A 24,053-nucleotide genomic window follows, 5' to 3' on the forward strand; every position below is an offset into this window, starting at 1 on the left:
CACACGCTCGTACAGCGAGAGCCAGTCTTCGACGTCCACGCCATCGGTACCGCAGAATGTGCCCGGGTCTCGAGGGTGGGCTAGGACGACAGTTGGCGTGGCAGGCGCGTCGGTAGCTATCTCGACGGATCGGCTCGTCGGCTCGTCGGGTCAGCGGCATGGCGGCTCGTACCCCGGCACCTCCACCAAGAGATGTTACGTAAATGTAGGCACACAAGAAGTAGTCACTGAGGGATGCTGACAGCAGCTCACAGCAGCTCAATCGAACCACTGCCGGCCAACGGCGCACAGATCACACTTCGTCCTCTTCGCGCTCATTGCACGAGCACAGCACTGTCTTCTTCGTCCACTGACAATATTTCGAAGCCCACGGCACGATACCAGTGTTTGTCTGCACTCAGTAATGCTATCCATTTCCATTTCATTTTTTTGGCTTCTCTCTTGCAAAACTTGCCCTTTCCAACTGTCAACAGTATGGCATCTACCTGTAGAGTGCCCAGTATGGCTGCCGCATGCATGGCTATTGTATTGATACGCAAAATGAATCACTTAGTATATGTATTTTGCTGAGAAGAGAATGGGCAGTGCTCTTTGATGTGTAACTGTTTTATTTTTGGTGGACTCTAAGAATTCCTGTTGAAGTGTGAATCTTGATTCAAGCGAAAATTTCACTCTTTATGCACTGCACACTCCAGCCCTGGTAGTTACGTGCTCTGGACACCAGTGTTCAGACGCAGTAACTTATGCGTGTGCTGTCTTTGGTGGTAGCAGCCCTGGAGGCCAAGGTGGGGCAGACTGCTTCTCCGGTCGTCGAACTGCTTTGCGCCGTGGTGGGTCCCTGGAGTACGGTTCAAGGTCATCGCCATCGTCCCGCAGGGGGTCTGGTGCGAGCCTTCCAGCGACACCACTCGGCATGGGACGCTCAGACACGGGTGAGTGTGCAGTACGAGACCTAATCCCCTTTAGGTAAACAAATTGAAGTCCGCAAAGAGATATGAGCAAGTGCAGCTGGTTCATTTTGAGTAAGCACAGCATTGTGTGCCTAGCATGACTGTTTAAAAATCGTTGAAAGGTACTTTGCGTCCTTGCACTTCTAACACATCCAATATTATCCAGCTGATAATGTTGGATGGATGTCATGCGGCAATCTGTTATTTAAAGGGAGACTGAAGCACTTTTTTTGAAAATCAGGCTGGCAGCGGCGTCCGATAGTTTTTCATGCTGTATGCTCGAATATCAAACCCAAATAAGTCAAAACCAAGCGCAAATTGCCTTTTTTAGCAGAAATATGCGGCCTGTGCCGTGGGGCACACCGTGTGGCGCGCCACCGCCCGTGATTGGTCAAGAGAGGTTGTGACGACACTTTGAGGTCTGGAGAAGCTGCCGATGCAGATCCGGCACTTCGTTGAGTGCAGATCGCAGCTTTCCGTGGTGTTATAAAAGCGAATGAATATGGCGGCTATCTTTTTTACTGACCTCCAAAAAAAAAGATACTACAGTTTGCTCATTCCACGTATCACCTGAAACCAAAAAAGACTCAACCAAAAAATTTTACGCCTAGCACAAGCATACGCCAGCATGAAAGATGCATATGCATCCCAAGCGTAAGAGGTGCCAGCACAACCTCGGCTCGTATTCTCGGAAAGGAAGGAGTGCGAACAATACTCAAGTCAATTACGACCACCAGACGCCTCCTGGCTGGCCAGAAAGAGCGTCGTCCTAAAGAAAAGGCCCAGAGTGTTGTGTACAAAAAATCTTGTTCTCAGTACCCGGTGTTGTAGGTTGGGGCAAGAAAGTATTTCAAGGAAACGATGAAGCAGCACAAAGTTGATGTCAAAATGAGCGAAGCACAGTGGCCTAGCATTGCGAGGCATGTGACAGTAGGATAGTGACGCAATCATTGTGCGCTGGAAACCAAGCCAAATACGCACACAAGGCTGCTGCTTCACTCGTGGCGCATTCAGCAGATGCCAGAAAATATTAATTGCTCCCTCGGAAACGTTGCAACTCACCCGCTGCCACAACTTGATGAAGAAACCGAGTAAGGTTGCGAAACATGGTGTTTTTTTTTGCAACAACTTGGTTGGCATTCATTTATCTCTTAAATTTGCATCCGAAATCAGACACATCTGTCGAACGCTTTCATTTAATTACTTAGCTACAATTAAACGACTTGCCGCATATGAAGAGCTTTGATGCTTGCTTGCTTTGCTTTGCTTGCTTGCTTGGACATGTCGAACCGAGCATAAAATCACTAACCGAGCCTTGCTGAGCACGCCTCAGGTGGTCTGGCCGCACCTAAGCTGAGGAGAGCGACACATGCTTGAGCTTCTATAAAGTTTCAGCAGGGGCTAAGTGCATGTGCATGTTTCTACTTTTAGTAGAGGCGCTTCTTTGCAATGGTGACACGCACTTAATACGCGAGAAAATTGAAGGAACTGTATGATGGTTAAGCCATGCCTCTTTGACAGAAATCATTAGAGATCACACTAAGGACCAAGCTCTGCATGCAGCCGCTCTGACGAAAGTGCTTCGAGCAGAGTACGCTTGCTTTGGTTCGCTTGAATTCTCTCTCGTCACAGCAGTGAGCGTCTGCGCTGCAAGCTTATGATCTTCACAGTCACAGCCGTAGTTCGTGTACACGAGTGCAGAGCAGTAGCTCGTGTTGAATCTGATGCTCAAGGTCGGCTGGCACGCTTTGTACGTCATAACGCACGCAATACAAGGAACAACGCACATACCACGAAAAACAGCGCTGGCTGAAAGTTTGCTTGGGTGCGTCAAAGTATCCCTGGCTCCTCAACGTGACATCACGTTGGCTGACATGGACGCATTTTCCCTCTCCGCTGATCTCCTCTCCTGCCCTCGCGCGGGACGCGGGAGATTTAAACATCACGCTTTCAATAAGGAATATTCAAAATTCCGCAAGTGCGCTTTCCCGCATAACAATGTTGCCCCTAACAAGATGGCCGACTTCGCTATAAAGGAACTACATGGGCTTCAGGACAGGCGCTAAAGGTATGGATAGAATGTAAGAAACGTATTTTGGAAGAATCAAACAAAAAACCAGTCTTTCTTGCTTTGTTTCAGCTGGAAACGCATGGTCCGCCATCTTGTTGAGGGCAACATTGTTATGCGGGAAAGCGCACTTGCGGAATTTTGAATATCCCCTATTGGTGATTGCGTTCAAGCCTCTTCTTTTAGCCGAAATCGAAAAAGTAACTTCACAGACGTTATTAGCACTGACACTACTTCAGCACCCTAGAAGGTTTGCTGATTCGAAAACCGCCTCAGTATCCCTTTAAAGCAGCCACGATGCAAAGAAAGCTTTCCTTTGTCTCTTTGTTGCCTTTCTTGAAGACTGGTGCAGTCAAATCACGCTACAACAAAATTCACGGGACCCGCAAACAATTTCGTTGAAGGGGGAGTTTCGTTGTCATAAAATAGGACCAGAGCATCAGCAACCTTTGTCAGGTGCCAATAGAGAGATGACCAGTGGGACAAGGCTTTTTTTTTCATTTTGCCATATCCATTCACAAACAAAATGTATTGAAGCACGACACTTGAAAACATGCATCACTATGCCGCCGCCAGTCTGGCATCTGTCTGCTACTTCTATGGATACCTTCATAGAGGCCTCTAGATTATTTTCAACCACTGGTTTGTTTTTTTTTAACATGCACAAGCATCATACAGCACATGGCCGTTTTTGCATTCACCTTCATCAAAATGAATCTGCCACAGCTAAAATTGGTTTGCCACTGTGCTCTGCTGTTTGGCAGTAGTATTCGCTTGATTTGTGAGAGAAATCTCATATTCTGTTGTTGTGCTGCCATGCACAACCGTTCAGGCCAGTCGAAGGCATTTTTGTGAAGCATCATACAGTTGAATACCGCCATAGCAAAATTTCCATGACAGCAAATAATTTTTTATTCCCTGTCAGTATCTCATAGGAATTAATTTCTTAAATTTCTCTGCATAAAAAATGTTTGGTCAAATGTTTTGGCTGCACTTGGGTGGACATCACTGAGTAATTTGCTCCCTTATTACAAACAATTTTTGCAGAGCTTTTTTACTTCAATGAAATTTTTGCGGGCAAAATTGAAACCGAAACAAGTGTAATTGGCGAAATAGAAGTCCAAGTCAAATCCAAAGCCATAATAAGCATGAAATCATGTGGTTGTAGTTTCATGGTCGCGTCACTCGCAGCATGTCTCTTCAGCAACGACGAGCTTTCATCCGTGCGGGGGACACGATGTCAACGCAAGTGAAAAAACACAAAACCCTTTCTTTTGAGCAGAAAGCAGCAATCGCTGAAGATTTCGGAATTCTGCAAGTTCGCTGTCGATGATTCTAGGAAATAAGAACAGTGTTAAAAAGGCCCTTGCTTCAGGCACATCCTCCTAGCACAAAAAAGTGACGCAGGCCCTCCATGAAGAGTTGTACAAAGCAGTGCATGTGTGGTTTGTTGAAGCATGAGCCAGGAAAGTCCCCATCGCTGGAAGCATCGTCCAGCAATAAGCCTTGAACTATGCGTGCCTACTCGGCATTGATGATTTTAAAGCCAGCATTGGCTGGCTAAACCGTTTCAAGGCCCACCATAACATCGCATAAAAGTGCTGTGCGGCGTATCGATGTCCACAGACACTGACAGAGCAACTGCTTGGAAGGCGAGCAACATGGCCAGCATTTAAAGCAACTTCGCACCAGCATACATCTGCAACGCCGATGAGACTGGGCTACTGTACGAGATTGTACGAGATTTTGCCAGCCAGGACGCTTGACTTCAAGATGCAGCGCTGTCACGGTGGCAAACGCAACAAAAACATATCACGGTGCCGCTTTGCATAAACATGGATGGCTCGGACAAGTGTCCGCCATTAGTCGTCGGAAAAAGTGCCAAAGCGCACTGTTTCAAGGGAACCCGTAGCCTACCTGTGCAGTACAAGGCAAACAACAAGTCGTGGACGACCCGCGCTATTTTCACCGAGTGGATGGCGGCATTCGATCGCGACATGAAGCGGCAGGGCCGTAAAGTTTGCTTGCTTGAGGACACTTGTTCAGCTCATCACACCGACGAAGTCAAGCCCACTAAGAAGGAGCTGAGGTTTTTCCCTCAGAAATGCAAATCTGTCCTACAGCCTGTCGATCAGGATGTGATCCTAAGCCTGAAGCGTGCTTACCATGGGAGGTTAATTCAGCGGCTGCTTTCAACTGTAAAACCGATAGACACGAAGGTGGACATGTACGTGGCGCTGTAAATTATGTCTGCTGCCTGGAGCACAGTGGATCATTTAACAATTGCGAACTGTTTCAGGCACGCCAGATTTGCCGAAGATCGACCTGTAAACTCGGCTGGCGTAACACGTTACAGATGGCGACAATGAAGAGCCATCAGCAGCTCCGGGGTTCACGGCTACCTGGGAAACGCTGGAAAATATGGGAAACATGCCACCTAATCTCGACCTTGACGAATACATCGGCGCTGACACTTGTGTTATAGTTCACGAAGATGTGAGTGATGAGTAGATCATCAAAGCTGCCCAGAATGATGAGGACTTTTCCGATGACAAAGATAAAGACGTACAGGACGCGCTTGCTGTGGCAACTGCCTCAGAGGTGATGGACACTTTGGATGTAGTCAGGAATTTCATTGCTGTCTATGATGATGATGTCGCAGTGGGTTTGCTAACTTGATGTTAAAATTGCATGACGGCATTTCTCGCTGTGAAGCGCAAGCAAGCCAAGCTTACCGATTTTTGGCATTAAAAGTCTTTGCTGCTGCTTGGGCAATTCTTTCTGTGTTTCACATCAAATTTTTGTGATAATGAAGTTTCGTGCAAAACAAACCTTTTTTTGTGTACCATGAATTTCGTTGTAGCGGGAGATGCAACTGTAGCAGGTCTCACTGCAGTGCAGAAAGTTGCTTCCTTCTGGCAAACTGACAAGCGAAGGCCTTGTCATTTGGCATATGAGTAGTCAAGCACCAAAAATGAAGGCAATGTAACGGACAGGTGCTTGCATTCTTTTCATCCTTTGTGTTGTTTCGTACTAATTGTGTGAACAGCATGTTCTTCATTTTCATGCAGTTCTAGTAGCTGCACTATGTCCACTTTCCACTGAGTGTGTGTGTGCACGCAGGCGGTTCATGGCGCTCTGACGATCGGTCAGACTGCTCGTCCCTGCGCTCCGCGAGCAGCGGCCAACCCAGCCCCTGTGGCATGAGTCCCAAGCACATGGTCAGCAGTCACCGTCGGTTCTACATCATCAAAGCCAGCACCCAGCGGACTGTGGATGTGTCTGTCTCCACGGGCCTGTGGTCTTTGGGACCCAGCACTAATCGCAAGCTGCAGGCTGCCATGAGGGTGAGTGGCAACATGCTTTTCTCTTTTTTGCAGGGAGCAAAGCATAGTGCACTGGCTGAAACCAGTGAAAAGGCTACGTTTGGGTCATTTTGTTAGTTGCAAATACTGGAGGGGACACTTAAGCTCCTCCTTAATAAAGGTATATGCAGAATATTCTCCACTTGGAATTCATACATCACTGGGAGTCCTCATCATACTGCTCTTTGCGCAGTGGTGCAGCATTTAAGCAATGTGATGCACCACTGCAGTGGCCTAGCAGTTTGAGCATTCACCTCGCATGCGGGAGGTGCAGGGTTCGATTTCTAGTGCTGCTGAGTACCCACCAGTGATACAGTGGGTACCAGCTTTTTCCCTGACCCGGTGCTCGGCTTCTTTAAGGTGGAAAGGTTAGGAAGTGGGTCTTTGAACCCGCCGTGAGTACGCGAAAACACTTTGGGCCGTGGTGCTGTTTGGCCACAGATGCCCTTGTGCAGTAAAAATTCACAATCATCATCAGTTAAGTGATGTGCCCTGGCAGGTGGCTTATGCCACCGGTGGGGTTTGTGAAACCCAGGTTGCTCTTCCCATGCAACCTCTCATGGCCAGTCATTGATGTAATTGCCACCTGTAGCAGTGGGCAGGTTGGGATGACATCGTCACGTGACCTAGGTGTCAGGTGGTCCATCTGTGACGACAACGCTAAATTTTCTGCCGGATGGAAACCTTAAGGGCCATCCCTGTTTGTTTGTTTGTTTGTTTGTTCTACAGTACTGCAGGCCTAGCAGGAACGGCATATTTTCAAAGTGCAAAATATCGTGAACCAACCAAAGGATTCAGTTGCTGGTCCTTCATGCTACATACTGTTGGCACATTTGTTATGCAGAATGTTTTCTTTGCAGCTGTTTATTGCAGCTCTTGTGGGAGATTGTAGTTTATGGAGCTGATAAAGGTTTCGTACGAAATAGTTTCGACGTACTGAAACCACTTGTACTGCAACATGCTCGTGCAATTCGCTTTCAGTGCCTAATTCCCTTGCAAAATGTGAGCCACATTTAGCGCCAGACATAACAGAAGCCATACCAGCTGGAATGAACATAAATCACTTTTGCTGCAGACATGTTCATATCTCTCGTTCTTTCTGCACACTGATGTCGTCCTTGTCTTTCTAGTGATTTGTCAGCACACTACTCTCACGAGGCCATCCCAGTTTTGCCCTTTGCTGTCTGACCAGAGTGCATGTCCTGCTGCAGTGCCTTATGGCACAAGCTACACTCTGTTTTTCACTTCGCCCTACCAGGAGGGCAAGGAAGTGGTGCTGATATTCTCCGTGCAAGGCAGCGGACAGTTCCAGGGCTATGCTGTGCTCCAAGGACCTGCCTCCAACATGAGCTGGCCGGCAGATGACCTCGACGGCAGCTCGGGCGGCCGCTGCTACTTCATCGAATGGAAACACAGGCAAGGGCTGGTGGCAATTATTATTAGCCTCCCATCTTAAAGGGTTGGCTGTCGGGTAGCAGTCAAACCTGAGCCTTTGCTGAACTTGCCTGGAACCTGAATTTGCTGAAACACTTGTATTCACAGTGTCAACGGTGACTGTAATCGTGTTCGCCAAGTTTAAGTGCCACAATTTCAGGGGCCTACTTTGTTCTGTACTGGTGAGAAAAATAATTTTATAGAAAGAAGGAAAAAGATGGGTGCCATAGAAACTGTCTTATACCCCTGTCATACGGGCATTTCGAAGGCCCTCGAACCGATAGTCTATCGACTCGAAGGCGATCGAGCGCTGCTACACGGCCAGTTTGAATAGCCATCGAGTCAATAGTCTATCGAGTCAACGGAGCAGCCCGGAACTCTATCGAGATTTCGAGGGCCTTCGAGCCTTGCCCGATGTTACTAGCATTGCTTCGAACAGCACCAACGCGCACTTTCGTGCACGATACATAAGCATGAACAAACATTATTCTCTCAAACTTTAATACAAGCAGTAAACTATTAGTGTGCACAATAATTTTAAAAAAATCTATTGGTCTGGTTTAAAGTGCATTATGTTTATGCTCTCCATAAAAAAAGCCGATCGGTCCAGACCGATTTCCGAATCGCGGCGACAAACAAACATGGCAGCGCCCTTCAAAGCCGGACCTCCCGCTTCGAACTGAATTCTCATCGTTGCAGCCTTTTTCAGTCCGTTCACTGGTCGTTAATTGGGAACCGGTCTTTCGCTCATCTCACCTTGCCTATAAGAAAACGTACAAACGATAAATTTGCTTTATTTTTTTATTTAGAGTGACAATTCTGCCACTGCTAGGCCTAAGAGGACAGTCGGTTTGTTGACAGCAATAGTTCCCGTCCTGACAACGAGATGGCGCCACTATAGGCTGAGTTTATTTTTCCATCTGTGCTAGCATACGCTGAACTAGAAGTGAGAACGCGCTTGTGTTTAGCTTACATAAGCATGCATACGCTTGTGGTACGTAGAGAGCGTAAATTTATGCTCTTTTTTCACTGTATCTGTGTACGCCGCGAGCGGCGAAGTGGTGTGTAAAAGCGAGAAACAGCAGCGGCGTGGCGGGTCCACCTCGCCCGGCGTCAACAGATGAGAACAGGTCCTAGTTTTTGCAGCAAGCGAATCCGCTTCTTTCACCGGATTTTTGTGACAAGTATGAACGCGCCTTATGACTGCAAAAACAGTGTACTTCAACTTTTAGTTAGGTTTCATAAAAATATTATTGCTATTTGCGCAAAACCGAACGCAGCAATTGTGGCGCCACACGAGCTTGGCATAAGACGTGAGATCCATTTCAATGGCCATTAAGATTTGCCGTGTAGCAGCACCACAACTCCCTCGAGTTCGATGGCGATCGAAAATCTCGAAGGCCCTCGACTCGATGGCCATTGAAACTGGCCGTGTGACAGGGGTATTATATCCATTAGACACTTGATCTGCAGCTGGTGGAAATAAATAACGGGATGCGGTAGAGAGACACGAAAAATGAAGCAACAGCATTAGCAATAGTAAAAAAAGGATAGCAGAGGGAAGTACTATTTACAGTTCCTGTATACAGTCGAACCTGGATATATCGAACCCGCATATTTCGAATTATTGGCTATATCGAACACACAGATTACCCCCTTGAAAATACTATGTAAAAGTATAGGGCAGTTGCGTTGTATATTGAATTCCATTTTCGCCGAACATTGGATATATCGAACGCCGCGCCACGCCCCTGGAAGGTGCGCTTTCCCCAAAGACATTCCTGTCCGGTCCTCAGCCGCCGCAGCGGAGAACATTTCAGCAGTCAGTCAGCAGGCGCAGGGCCTTCATTTTTTTCCGCGAAATAAAGCGCTTTCACATTGCGTGCCCATACTATGTGATTCGCGGCTGTTCTAAACGGTAAGCCACAATTTGTTATGATCGGGAGTGCAGTTTTAGCCCATATATGTATATCGAATTTTTGCTATATCGAACTATTTTCCGATCCCCGTCGAATTTGATATATCCGGGTTCGACTGTATTGCTGATTATAAATTATAATAATCATCATCTTGTGAGCGACTGCTGCTGCTGCCCATCAGATGTGGCCCTGGGATTCTGCACGTGTAGAACGCTTCACAGACCACGTTGGCTGGCAGTCCATATCAGGCATCGTTGACACATTGCGCTGCTTTTTGAATGGCTTGTTCAGTGCCATGTCCGGCAGTTAAAGAAAGGTGTTGTTCAGCCCAGAATAATGGCCAGGTCACATCTAGTGTCTGCTACCGCGTTTTTCATGAGGTCAGGATAAGCATGCTACAGGGCTTTAGCAGTGCAGCCCAACTCCTGTGCCACATGATATAAAACCATCCGAGAACAGTTTCATCATTAAAAAAACCCTGTTCATTCACCCGCACGCAACAGTGCGTGCCTCCTCTTTAACATTGTTGTAACAAACACCCAGGTTCATGCCTCTTTGGTCATTAGCCCAATCTTGAGCTGCCTCCGCAACGGCAGGGTACCGTCCAAACTTTGGTCCGCGAAAGGAACGGCATAGAGCAGAGCACGCAAAGATGTAGCTTCTTTGTTTCCTACATCCCCTCACGCCCCTTTATGACAGGTCAAACTGGCTGTCACCTGTGTGAAATGAAATACATACAATAAGGGCAAAAAGGCATGCAAAAACACTCAAAAACACTTTTGGGTGCGTATGACTGATCACATGGTATAGTAGTTCCTTGCGATGCATTGGCAGTTTTTCCGTGGAATGCCCACAGCTTGTCAGTAAAGCTCTTCCATTGTATGAAAACAAAACTTTGGAGCTTATATCAATATGGATTCCTGTTTTTTAAAGCAGACCCGATTTCGCGCCATGTCTGACAACCATAGTGAAACTATGTGTCCTCTGGGCATAGTACTACCCACGGCTCTGTTGAAACTACTTTTAACCGCTCACATGGATCGACTTTACAACTCCGCGTATAGGTCAGATCTAATTATAAATTGATCCCCTTCTTTTGGAAGGTCATTTCTTGAATAAAACGCCAACGTACAATAGGCAATATATGGTATATACAGCTATATATGTTGTTAAACCTCTTACTCATGTCTTGGGGACATAATGTTTCCTGTTTGCACCACTATCGTGCTATAGGAACCGTTCAAAGTGCATCACACCTAAATAGCCTTGAAGGCTGAAAGCTGAGGTGCATTCATAAAGGAAAAGGTATTTATTGCCTCTAATAGTATGTTTTTTCCTAAATCTTTGCAGTTGTGCAACAAATACCTTCCACCTTGCCTACCCTTGTGGAGTTTACTTATGCCTTTGTATGTCTGTAGCTCTGCGGGTTTTGTTAGGCTGGCCTGCATATGTAAGCATACAACAAATTACTATTGCACCACACATGAGGCTACCTATGTTAAGTGTTTTACAGCAAAAAGCTGTTTAAAAGGGAATCATCCGGTATAACCATCAGTGTAATGAGTTCACAAAGAAAAGGGAAACAGGCGAGAAGCCACTTGTATTTACTATCGGTATATGCATTGCTCATCTAACACAAAAGCCAAACAAAAATAAAAGCCAATACCAAGCTTGGATCCATATGACAGCTTCTCGCTGAAATAACCACATCAAGCTGTAGCTTACTGGCCACTTTTTGAAAAATGCGTTTGGATGCTCGCAACTCTTGTCTGTTGACATTTGACCTGTTTGCTTGTTGGCATGGTTTAAGTATTGAAGTGGGCACCAGTGCAGTTAATCATATTTTTAAAGATAAATGGATTGCTAGTCACATGCAGTCTGGGTTTTCAGCTCCTGCTGTACAAAAGGAAATTTGAGGATTATTGTTGGGCACCAATTTTCTTTCAAGATTTGTCGCATGTTATAAGGTGACAACTTTATGCAATACGATAGTGATCCGGTGAATGAACATATTTAGTGAAAATTGCCTGTGTGCTTGCAGGTGTAACCTGCCTTTCCAGAACACAAGACATCTGCTGAATCCTTGGAATGACAACAAGAAGGTGCAGATCAGCCGAGATGGCCAGGTTAGTTTGATGTCCTGCACCTACTGAGAAAAACTACTTGCAAATGAGAAATGGTACGCATCTGAACCAGCTGGCTGTGAACCGAGCGTGACAATAAGTAAGGAATGATGTGTCAAAGGGAGACTGTCTTTTTACTGGGGTGTGCGAATATTTGATAATTTTGAATATTTGGTTGAATAGTAAAGTATTCAACATTTGATTCGATCCGAATGTTTCGGATTCGAAATCTGAGTTTCGCAAGCGACCATATGGTGTTTCTGGAATGCTTGGTTCATATGGTTTCGGTTCAGCGTACCACCTCCGGGATGGCATCGCGGCATCTGGGTATTGAAAGCCCCTTCTCTATGGACACTTGGTGTTCTGTACACGTGCTCGGCAGCAAACTTGACTAGGTGCAAGCGCAGCGCCTACATCTGCATCTGCCAGACATATGCACCTGCGTTACCTGCATTGCGCATGCATCGATTTCAGAACGCACAGCTCCCTTGACTTCCACGGGAAGAGTCTCGAGCTGACTGTAGCTGCCCCAGCTGCCTTCTCCACGAACACCAACAGAAGCTAGCATGAGACGCATGGAGCTCGGTGTCCCTTTCTAATGCCTCGCACAAGGTGGCGCCGGGCGCACAGTGCGTATAACCAGCAAATGTCCGTGGAGTCTTCGCTGAAAGGAAACAGCCACGCAACAATGCGGTTGCAATTACTGCATTTACTCGCGTGATTTGTGCACCCCTAATTTATTACCCGGATTTGTAAAAAGAAAAGAAAAGCTTTTACTTTCATATTTTGCACTCCCTGCTACCAGCATGCACACGGGTGCATATGCAGGGCAGGCTTCGGAAGATCGGTGCACTTGCGTCGCAGCACGCGGCTACGGAAGTTGAGTGAATTGTGTTTGCTGAATATTTTGCACTCCCTGCTACCAGCATGCACACGGGTGCATATGCAGGGCAGGCTTCGGAAGATTGGTGCACTTGCGTCGCAGCACGCGGCTGCGGAAGTTGAGTGAATTGTGTTTGAAATTCAGCAATTCGTTTGTAAATTGGTTCCGATAAAGAAAAGTCAATTGCACGCCTTTTTACCTGGCTCGCCTGCGCCGACGGTCGCTTTCCCGTCCGAGCGGCTGCAAGAGCAAACTTCCAGTTACCTCCGGAGCGTGCATCACGCCAGAATCGGAAACTGCCGAACCATTGGCTGCTCTGCCACCACTCTGCCAGGCCGCATGCGAGGGTGCCATTTTCTTGCCTTGCATCTCCTTGTATATGCGCATGCACACAGAAAAGCATATTCTTACGCAATCGAGTTGACCACCGTCGCTCATTTGGTAGAATATCCCTTGGCATGTGCAGAGGTGTGTGGTACGATCCTCACTTGTGGTGTGTTGTTTTTCACTTGTGTTCAGCATTTTGTGCCATGCTTCACTTTGAGCACTGATAGTGTCTTTTATCATGTAAAGAAGCTTTGCTCTTGAGGGGCTAGTTCTCAAAATGTTGACATGATGTTTTTGGTGCAGGAGCTTGAGCCTGCAATTGGCGAGGCCCTTTGCCATCTTTGGGACGGCCTGCCCAACGCTGCTACCAGCATCGCTAGACACTGAGGGCCCGTTCATGGTGCTTAGTACCCGCCACCGCTGAGGACTCAACGATCTGCTTTGTGCTCAAGAAGTCGAGACTGGCAAAGGAAGCAAAAGGCTAGCACTCATTGGCAGCTTGTTCAAGGAGTTGTCCTTGTGTTAAATTGCGGGTTGACTCATAAGTGTGTGTGAGAACCACAGTTTCTGTGGCTGAGGTTGTTTTGGCTTGATATTTTTCTTTATCCGGCTTGATTTTATTGGGCCCATGGAAGGATAAGGTCTGTGAACTATCAGCACTGATGTGCAATGTGTATGGCGTGGCATGAAGTCTCCAGTGGCAAAATCTGCAGATCATTCGCATTTGCCAGGCTACTTGGACTTGTAGTGCAATCTGAAGTGGACAAATTGCAGTGCTGATTGGTGGAATCTTTACACTTTTTACAAGCAGGAGTTGCTCAAAATGTTTGGCCATCTACACTCTGGCTAAATGCAGAACATCAAAATTGGCATTATGGCCAGTGCTTTGGTCACTGTTTTGGTCTGGCTGGCAGCTTCTGACTAGTGAAATAAGCTCTGCTGTGGCCATGGTATGAGTTAATGCTCATAAATGCATGCCTGTGTGAATGAGCATCGAGATTTATAGATAAAACAGTGGAGCAATTATCTGTCGTAGCTGTCATTTGGGGCAGAAATTTAATCCTGAATTCAAATTTTCATGACAGCAGTCATCAGCACAAAACACATTTTCAGTTTAAAAACAAAGAAAAGAACAGTGGTTTGCGCTGCACATGAAGTAATCCTTTGGCTTTGAATGAAGGAAAGGAAAAAAAAAAAGGATGTTATTTTTTCTTGTGTTGATTGTTTTCATTGGTACTGCAAGTAATGTATGTCGCTGTCTTTTTATGATGTGGTTTTGATGTTGCAACTATCAAGGTGCAAGTTACGGCCAATAACTGAAAACAAACAGAGGCAGTCCGGGGAAGTTTGTCAGAAAACCTCTGCAAAAAATTAGCAAGCCATCACTCTGCAGGTACACCTTGTACTTGCTGATCCTGCTTGCAATGCACTCGAAATTGTGATGAGAACACCACACAAACTGCGCAAGTCCAGAAGGTCATAATTTGTCGCTGCTGTGCATAGATTTTTGTGGCAGGCTGCACACTTGATAAATAGTGCTGATGAACTGCTCTTAGCTTGTAATGGCTGTACTGTGTTTTTCAATGGTGAAGACCATTCTTTACATTTGAAGTTGTGCTTCTGTCACGACTTCTCTGGTGGAGAGATGTTTGGACCATAGAATTGGTTTGCAGCTAATCATTTCTGTGGGTGCAGATTGTAGTAAATGCATTTCACAGGGACATGAGGTGTGCGACTTTTGTTGGATTCTTACTTAAAGCAATGAGGACACTGTCATTCCAGTTGAGCATTGGCGTGCTCTCACAGTGGTGTCTGGACTGATTTTGTAGCCTTGTTTTCGAGCTCAAATGGGCATTTCCTCATACACAATGAAATGGTTAATTTTATTGTTTGCAAGACATATCAGGTTCAGCTTCACTCAAGCGACTTTTCTGATGCAAGGGTGGGACAGTGGGTTCACTTATTCTTGAATAGATACCCTGCTGGCTCATTCGTTAAAATAGGCAGCCTTAAATGGCTTCTGTATCTTTATACTCAAGTTCTGCGAGACACGTTGAGAAACACATATGTACATACAGATGGGTTCAATTGACCATGGCGCTAGGTTTCCAGCGTCTAGTTTGTTTACTGTTTTCAGTTTGTTTTCATCTTGCATTTTGCTGGACAAGGACTAGTTGTCTGCAGTAAGCATGTCGTATGAGTGGGATGGTGAGAAGGGAAATGGTCACATATAGTTGACGTGCCGTTACCATCTGGGTGAATTCTATTGTTTGCAAGACATATCAGGTTCAGCTTCACTCAAGCGAATTTTCTGGTGCAAGGGTGGGATTTTGGGTTAGCTTATTCTCGAATAAATATCTTGCTGGCTTGTTTGTTAAAATGGGCAGACTGTATCTTTACGCACAAGGTCTGCGAGACACGTTGAGAAGCACATATACACACGTACAGATGGGTTCATTTGACCATGGCGCCAGGTTTTCCAGCGTCTAGTTTGTTTACTGTTTCCAATTTTTGTCATCTTGTTGCATTTTGTTGGACAAGGACTAGTTGTCTGCAGTAAGCATGTCGTATGAATGGACAGTACTAGTGCAGAGGAGGAAAGTGGTCACGTATAGTTGCCATGCTGTTACCATCTGGGTGTTTTACAAAGTTGGTGCAAGGTATGATGCGGTATGCAAAGGCAGATGTTGGACAATCCCTTGCTAAGGGCTTTCTTAGTTTTTCAAAGCACAGTCCTCTTAAAACACTCTCTCAGGACACTCATGTCTACATTGGGGTAGATTGTTTAAGAATTATTTTTCTTTCTTGCCCTGCGCTCTGTCTGTTTATATAATAGTCTGCAAGGGCATGGTCAAATTATTGAGCACTTAATGTGGTCTGTTAAGACTGAGCGCCTTGTGGAAGGCATACTGTGTATCTAGTCGCTAGGTCTGTGATCAAAAATTCTGTCTGCACTGCCATTTTCTTTTGCAGTGCCAAGTGATTTACTGCTCAGTACTTTTGTTTTTACTGTGCTTTATTTGCTTCTCCTAGGACTATAACAGAATTGCTGCACATTGTTGGAATTTTCATTGTACATAGCATTCTGATGCAGTCCCGAACAATAAATTCAATAATATTTTGTTTGTGATTCCAATGTGCTTCATCAAGTCCTGTCATGGGAGTGTCAGTTCAAACATTTTAGCTAGTATACTCCGTTTCATACACTGCAGAGGCTGTGGAAGTAGTGTGTCCGCGAAATCATGTTGCTCCGCCACAAATAATTTGTTCTTCTTGAAACTCCGATGAGTGTTTGGATGAAAACAAAGCAGTGTAAAATGTTGGGGTAGCATTGAAAATCGTGGCCGAAGCTGTGAGGTGCTCACTGTTTGGGCTATCTGGCAATCATTTGCACTGAGTGTGAACTACTTTTTGGGCATGGATCGAGCCTGAGCAGTTCACCCTGCCAACCGTGTATCATACCGCCACATGTAATTCTTGCTTCTCAAAGTCTCGATGAGTCGCAGGACAAAAATGTGTCTGGAGGCAAAACGAAGTCAAGGAGGTGCCAGTCACGGCACTTTAGGGTTGTCGCAACGAAATATGCTTGTGTTCATTTTGATTACATGGCAGACTACTTTCTGGGCACAGGCTTAGCCTGCACAGACAGACGCACGCTAGCTTTGGTAGCGTTGCCTCTTATGCATGAAACGGAGTATACGCTCCCGCTGGTAAACATATCCTACTGCAAAGTGCCATTTCAACAGCCTTTGTAGCAGGCTTTTGCTTCGACCATGCAATGGGAAGTGAAAGTCACAAGCTTTGACATCTGCACCAAAGCCCTTATCCATATCTTCAACCCAGTACCACACACATCACTGCACATAATTTCTTGAACTAATTGCGCAGCCGAGGCAAAAAGCACACAATTAAGCTGCCAAATCGGCACTGCAGTAAGGTACCAGCAACTGGTGCGTGTTCAGCCGACATGCCTGCAAATACATCCCTTTAAATGTGCGTCTTGACGGCGTGCTGTTTTGCTGGAGAGTGGCACAGACAGACAGGCTTGCTCGAACACACTTACATGGTCTGCAAACTTTTTCGATTGCACATTCTTCTGCGCCATCTAGTAATGATGGCATAAACAATCCTTAGACCAAGCAAAGGTCACTTTTCGATCTTGCTCCTCGCTACCATTACGCTGTTGTGCAGTCAGTGACTAGAAGTAGTCCTAGCAGGCAGATGTCAACTTATGCAGAGCTATTCAGGAACATGTGATAAACACTGATCTCTCCTTCATATTGCAAGACAAACCCTGAGCCTGCCTGCAGACTTCTCAACAGTGGTAGCCATGTCCATTCGATGCTTTGATATGCGCGTCAAACAGGCAAGACACCGCACTGTGTGGCATTCCTTCAGGTTGCACGCCCTGCTTGTTTCTGTCCTGCATTGAAGCACTGCACACATACAATGAATGCATCTTGCTACACCAGTCACAACACACATAGGCGACCGGTCACTTCAAGGCGTCTTTGAGATCTTCATTACGAGCCAACTTGTGGATGATGCGCCGGGACAGTGGTTTCATGTACAGTCCATTCTGAATCAGAAACTCTTTGCTCTGGTGGGTCACAGCACCACGTTCCAACTGGTGACGACACAGCGTCTGCAGTGGCCTCGTCAGCACCTTTGAGGTAAGAGATGGAAGGAGAAGGATACCAGTAATATTAACTGTTAGTCGCCACTGATGCAGTAAATAGTTAACATGTTGGTAAATTTTGTTACAATATGTGAGGGCTGCTTGTTGTTTTCAACCTCGGCATACATACACAGCTGGCCACTTCGTCGGCATGCTGCAATAGCAACCCTGGTTAGGATGTCTACAGTGCCAAGCCAAGCATGGCACACGCTAAGTAAGGTGGACCTTTCGCAATCTAACAGAGATAACCGTGACAGTGGTAAACACTTTTAAGCATCCAGAGGTATTATACTTGCTAAGCAGCAGCTAGACTGGCACCACCCCTCAAACTTGGTAAATGCAATGGACAATCTACTAAGCTTGTATATACGGTTAGGTTAGGCATACCTTTTGTGGAGCTTTAATAATCTTTCACTGTAGCCAAGGTTGATCTCTGATACCATTTATGGTTGATAATGGCCGAAGTGGTCATGGACAGAGAAAGACTTGCCTCCTGTAAGTGTGGCTTTCCTTCAAGGGCTGCCAGGGCATAAGCCACTGTTTCCACTGTCGAAAGGCATTCACTGGTTGGCTGAGTCCTTATCACGTAGTGACTTGCTTGAGACGCGTTTATCTGTACCTGGAAAGACCACAGTAGGATACAGGGGTCTGTACAAAGCTCACATGAGAACCTTCCCTGCATGTTTTTGCACGTTTGAAGCACCATAACAGTTTTGTACAAAGAAAGGAAAAATGAAAAGGCGAGGCAAAAAATTCTATTCTGCATATTACATTTTGAGGAAGATGCCACTCAAACCAAGCACTCAACTCGCGCCTTGCTTAACTAGCTAAAAGAGAATTTTTTCTTACATGCTCTGTGTTAAAGGCCAATAGACACGAAATTACAAAGCTAAAAAAAAAATACGACCACCTTCTTGGTTATACAGAGATGCCCCCCAGGTAATAGTAACACTTCCTTTGGCCAAGAAATTTTAATTTGGTTTTAATCACAGGCCGTACAGAGACCTCGCAATTCAACACCCATCGGTAGCGACATCCCCATGACGAGCAGTCGATGTGACGTAAACAATGTGACGTCATGCAGATACCTATGACGCGTAGCAGAGCGCCAATCTCACGAGTCGCGACCTTATTGGTCAGTGCTCCGCAAAGTACGCATGTGCGTCACTGGATGGTGTGCACACAATCACAGCCTTGCAGCAGTCGGGGGGCACTTGTGTGACGCTCGTACATCAACCTGACGTCACACTATGCCCGTGCTGTCCAAAGTCGAAACCGAAACGGACTGTATTAAATGGCCTGATATTAATTACGTCACACTCAAGCTTTTCAGTTCAAATTTTCAACCTTATGTAGGAAAATAATATACAAAAAGGTGCGTTCCAGACTTTCAGTACCCAGGTATCAAGGGTGAGTATCAGTCCTACTTTTCATGCCTGCATTTGTGTTTACTAACCACACAGTCGCTTGTCTATGAGGGTATTGAAGGCTTTTTGCAGTGGCCACCAATAAACACAGACTCTACGATGTGGTTTAGGCTTTGGCGTTTGACTCCTGAGCCTAAGGTTGCGGGATCGAATTCCGGCCGCAGTGGCGACATTTCACTGGAGGCAAATTGCAAAAATGCGTATGTGCTGTGCAATGTCTGTGCATGTTAAAGAACCCTAGGTGGTCTAAATTAATCTGGCGCCCTCCACTACAGCATCCCTCATAGCCCATGTGCCGCTTCGCGACGTTATACCCCACATACCAATACCAATATAAATAACACAAGGTGCCTGGTGGGTTTATCAGCCGAGAATGCCAGTTGTGTAAAGTGTGTAATTCTAAACACAAGGCTAGCCATGGCATAACACTGCAAACACTTTTTCAGACGTGCATACCTGTAGCAACGAGTGTAGCTGCGGGCTATTGAAGAAGAGCGAGCGAGCTTGCGACCATGTGCCATCCAGAACCACAATGTTGTAGCCTCGTCCTCGCTGTTGGACAGTAGACAAGGTCTGCACATCCTTGGCTTCAGGGCCAGGGTACAGCAGGATGGTGTCTGCTGATGCAGACTCATCGAGGATGCTTTCAAGGGCTCTGCAGCGTTCCCTTGAGAACCTACGACCTCGGAGAATTATGCATCGCTCGCTGGATAGTGCTGCTTCTAGCATAGGTGCTGTAGACAAGTTCCGTTTCACCTACGAAGAAAGAATAGAATTTGCTCACATGAGGCAATAAAGGAGGGCCTAAACACGATCGTTGGGGTGTGTAAATATTGCTTTTTCGAAACCGAATCGAATGCAAATAATGAAACTAACAACCAAATCGGACACAAATTGAATAATGATGAACTGAATCTAATACGAATGCAATACTCAGATTAATACTCGAATATTCTAAAACCAAATATTCGTAAAATACCAAAGTTACTTGCATAATTTGCGCACTTTTTTTTTCTTTAAATTAAGGCTTCAAAAAGGGGGTGAGCAAATTACGCAAAAATTATCTGAGTACGTCCTAAAGAACCTTGCAAAGGTCACAACACGCAATATATACAGTATATTGCCACCTATACGTGGACCCTCCCACATCTCGCACCTCTCGCTGGGTGAAGAAAAAAATTTTGACTCCAATGTAAGACGCATACCCCCCTCGCGCACCGCCCAACATTATGTCGTTCCCAGCAGGATGGCATATGATGACTCGTACGCAGCTCTAAGCAATAAACGCACAATCCCAAAGCCAGCAGTTGGAGGCAAAGGAGATAACTGGTGAAAAAACTGTGCCCTACCGGACGGCCCAGCCGACCAGCGGCAAACTGAACAGCAAACTGTTCAGTAGTTCCGGATTCGGGCGCGCACAACTGTCCATTCGGCAACGGGCCCGCCAGCGCAAGCGAGCCAGGTAAACGGCGCACAATCCCACCTTTCGCAACAACCGCACTCGGCGAAGCAGCCACGCCGATTTTTCTAAGCCTGCCCTGCGCACACCGGTGTACATGCTGGTGAACAAAATATACAGAGAGCGCAAAATATGCAATCAAAAGTTTTTTTTTCTTTTTATCCAGGTAAAATTTTTGGGGTGCGCAAATTATACCAGTAAGAACGGTATTGTATGAATATTTGGTTTGACTCCTGGCATGTGGGTGCCTGCCGCGGTGCTATAAACTTGTGTAGTTATAGCTTCCAAAAGATGCAACATTGGTTACCATAGGGAAATGCAACACATAGTAGGTATATTAATATGCTGGCATTAGAGTCCACATTCCACAAAAATGGCGGCTTGTGTCACGAAATCCTTTGACTGGTTGAGAGAGGCCACAACAACCGTCATCACTACCTGCCCACAGTGGCAGGTGGAGATTTAAGGGTTCTGAAACGCCTTCTAAGGAGAGTGCATAAACTCGCTCAATCACAACACTGTGTCGTCACGAACACCTGAGCCAAATAAAACACTTCTACATGTGGCAGAGAACCCACAATCACGCGCTCACGCGCAAAAGTTTGCAAGCCCTTTCAGGGTACTTTTTCATACTCGCATCTGCCTCCGTCTCATGCGTCTACGTAAGTCACTACAGATAACTCAGCTTCTACAAAACGCATTCCAAAAATTCTTGCTGGAGAATATTCATGAAGCGTTGTCCTTTAACACCTCATGCATACCGAAACTTTATTGAGAGCCCCTTTAAATAGACGATTCCTCGAGAGAGGTCAAGTGACCTTGTGATGTATTTACAATCGGCCCACAGGACTGTGAGCGAGCACCGGACAGTGAGGTCTCGAGAAATCAACTTTTATGTGGTGCATCAGTACTCAACCAATCCTGTCTCACCTGCTGATTCAGTTGTGCAATTGAAGTGGACCGGCAAGTTCTGATGAGTGTCCGAGGAGCAACCCCGAAAAGCATAACAAATGACACAAACACCAAAGTAGCAACAATGGGGGTCTCTAATGCTCTCGCATTCCACTCTTAAGGTGTGTTGTGTCTCCCAAGTTTTCTTTAAATGAGCAATGAGGACAACTCCACCTAATTTTTGTTCCAACCAAAAATTGACTCTAAGAAGCAAACGGTGGTGTACCCTACTGTCTCGACACCACAGCAGTTTGCTTGCAAAAATGCCCAGTGTTGGTGGTACCCCCATCTCTGCCAATACCTCTTCAATCATCTTTTGTTTTAATGAAGTCTTTTCAACCAATCAATCAATGCCAATCATCAATTTTTGGTCATTTTCTACCTTACGAAAGCTCCATTTTAAGTGAAAGTAATCTCTTTGTCATTAGAATGCACTAATTTATTAAAAATGGTCAACCTCAATTCGTTCTGTTCGTTCTTACTGCTGATGATAAGAAATGAACTAGCACAACATCTCGGCAGATGAGAGATGTGCGAGCTATGATCCATGGCCCGAGAGATCGGGCATCGTGACAGGTCTAGCTAAACCCCGCTGTGTCTCCCAATCTTGGAGGTCATGCTTATTTATTTTATTTATTTACATAATACTGCAGACCAAACTGGTCCAAGCAGGAGAGGGTACATTCATTTGTTAATAAGTACTGCTAATAATGACCATAAAGGGCGTTGCCACACCAACGGACTGCGTAGCGTCATGGATCTTCCTGCCCACATAAACCAATTGCAGCAGTGTGTAGTGCGACATCAGAGAGGGCCCTTTTTGAAACAGCCGTCGAAGAAAACTACTTCTTGAATCAAAAACAGTTTTTTTTGTTTCAATCCAAAAACTATTCAACACGTTTGAGTACTTTTGAATAATTTAGAACACCCATTATTTTATTCATTGAGCAAACTGAATAGGAAGATATTCGAATCACTGTCAGAGAATTCTGCACAGTCACACACCCCTACACGACAGGCATTTGTAAGGAACCTGTCATTTTTCCACTGACTTGTTGCATCACTTAAAGACACTAAAAGAGGATCTCTGACAGTTGGCAATGCTGGCCATGCCGGCAACTTCAGCTGCTACAACTGTAACATGAATGCATTGTCTACCAAATGCCGTCCTTTGAGCTATTCTTTGAGTGCGTAGTATGGTATTATCGTGCAGTCAGTTAACAAGCAGTCACATTGCAGGACCTCTCAGGTCAAAGCATCGGTATGTTGCCTACTACAGCTTAACATTAAAATAATAATAATAAACAACTGGTTAAGCTTACATCCACACATTACACTGGCTGAAAAAAAAAAAATCCTCAATGATATGCAGATAAGCCCCACTAAAGATATGTGCAAATGAGTGCGTGTAGAGCATGAATGCAAGAGAGCAGTTCTATGTACGCGATTTAACTGGAAGTAGTTGGATAATGCCGTATGTTTAGTAAAGCAAACACTGATAATGTGTGCCGTTCATGCTATCTGGAGCAGAAGCATCTGGCCAGCATATCTCTCATCAATTTTTTTTTCAATAAATAGAAGTCGATTCACACCGGCGCTGAGCACATAGAGCCTCTCCGTTACATCAGCTGCCCAGAGCCCTCGGCGCACGCGTAAATCTCGGCGCACTGGATTTCTACGCTTAACCACAAGTCAACATGTTGAAGCCAATTTTGAGAATCGGGCCCACGTCGGGGGCATCAAATTGAGGCACGCCGTTCTTACCTCTCCGGGATGTTGGAGGATGTAAACTTTGCTGGCGGTCACAACGGGGCTTTCCGGCAACGAACAGCACCAGCACACCGACGGTGGCCGCCTGCGTGATTTTAAGAAGAGAGTTGAATCAAGGATAACGGTAAATCGCAATGATTTTATCAAAGGCGTCAGCTCAAGTTCCCACCTACCTGCACTTGTTGCACAAGTCCCGCTTTGGAGGTGGGTCGGCCAAGATGTTGCCGAGATGGCTAAAAACCTCAGTCTCGTCCTCGCTCGTAGCCATGAGCTTAAATTACCACGCACTCACACAAGTTAATCAAGCTAATTTCGCGAGAACGCAGGAGCTTCCAGAAAGACGCATTGCAAAAATGTATGGAAGAACCAAGAAAACAAGGCTAGCTGCGCGCCGCCATATTAGTTTTTTTCTTTTTACTTTGGTCGTTGGGAGGTTTTTTAAACTTCGCGCTGTTTTTACAACCGTTGAGTAAAGAAATTCAAATGCACTTTTTAAGCAAATCACTCAAAGTTTAAACACCACCGTGCTGATTCATAGTTTCAACGCAACTAAAAAGCGTCCAATCTGCTAACGAAGTACTCGAGCTCAGGCTTCTGGATTCTGCTGTTTAGCTTTGGCAACGGCTTGGGGGCCCGCCACTCAAACCGATCCGCCGATGTTTTTCCTGCGGTCTCGCTCGCTTTTTGCTTGTTTCCAAA

General features: G+C 45.8%; 2 protein-coding genes across 5 annotated transcripts in view; one reads left to right on the forward strand and one right to left on the reverse strand.

Annotated features, from left to right (window-relative positions):
* The window catches only part of LOC149342932 (3'-5' RNA helicase YTHDC2-like), a 50,477-nt gene extending 35,632 nt beyond the window's left edge, over window positions 1-14,845 (forward strand). For 2 of the 4 annotated variants that reach the window (XM_089545466.1, XM_089545468.1), the window contains 5 exons: window positions 769-932; window positions 6,142-6,365; window positions 7,642-7,799; window positions 11,778-11,862; window positions 13,373-14,845. In XM_089545466.1, the coding sequence (XP_089401592.1) occupies window positions 769-932; window positions 6,142-6,365; window positions 7,642-7,799; window positions 11,778-11,862; window positions 13,373-13,456 (715 nt within the window). In that variant the 3' untranslated portion in view covers window positions 13,457-14,845. The remainder of the gene's footprint in view (window positions 1-768; window positions 933-6,141; window positions 6,366-7,641; window positions 7,800-11,777; window positions 11,863-13,372) is intronic. The other 2 variants (XM_089545467.1, XM_089545469.1) reach the window with 1 other exon arrangement.
* Window positions 14,846-15,280: 435 nt separating this feature from the next.
* On the reverse strand, window positions 15,281-23,749 carry Dtwd2 (DTW domain containing 2). Its single transcript, XM_089545474.1, has 5 exons — window positions 23,528-23,749; window positions 23,349-23,439; window positions 19,631-19,930; window positions 18,238-18,366; window positions 15,281-17,735 (listed from the first exon to the last, which is right to left on the reverse strand). The coding sequence occupies exons 1-5, from the start codon at window positions 23,620-23,622 to the stop codon at window positions 17,565-17,567; spliced, it is 786 nt and encodes a 261-aa protein (XP_089401600.1). The 5' UTR covers window positions 23,623-23,749; the 3' UTR covers window positions 15,281-17,564.
* Window positions 23,750-24,053: the final 304 nt, after the last annotated feature.

Source organism: Amblyomma mixtum, chromosome 5, assembly GCF_055824585.1.
Source record: "Amblyomma mixtum isolate Tamu chromosome 5, ASM5582458v1, whole genome shotgun sequence".
Classification (NCBI taxonomy): Eukaryota; Metazoa; Arthropoda; class Arachnida; order Ixodida; family Ixodidae; genus Amblyomma; species Amblyomma mixtum.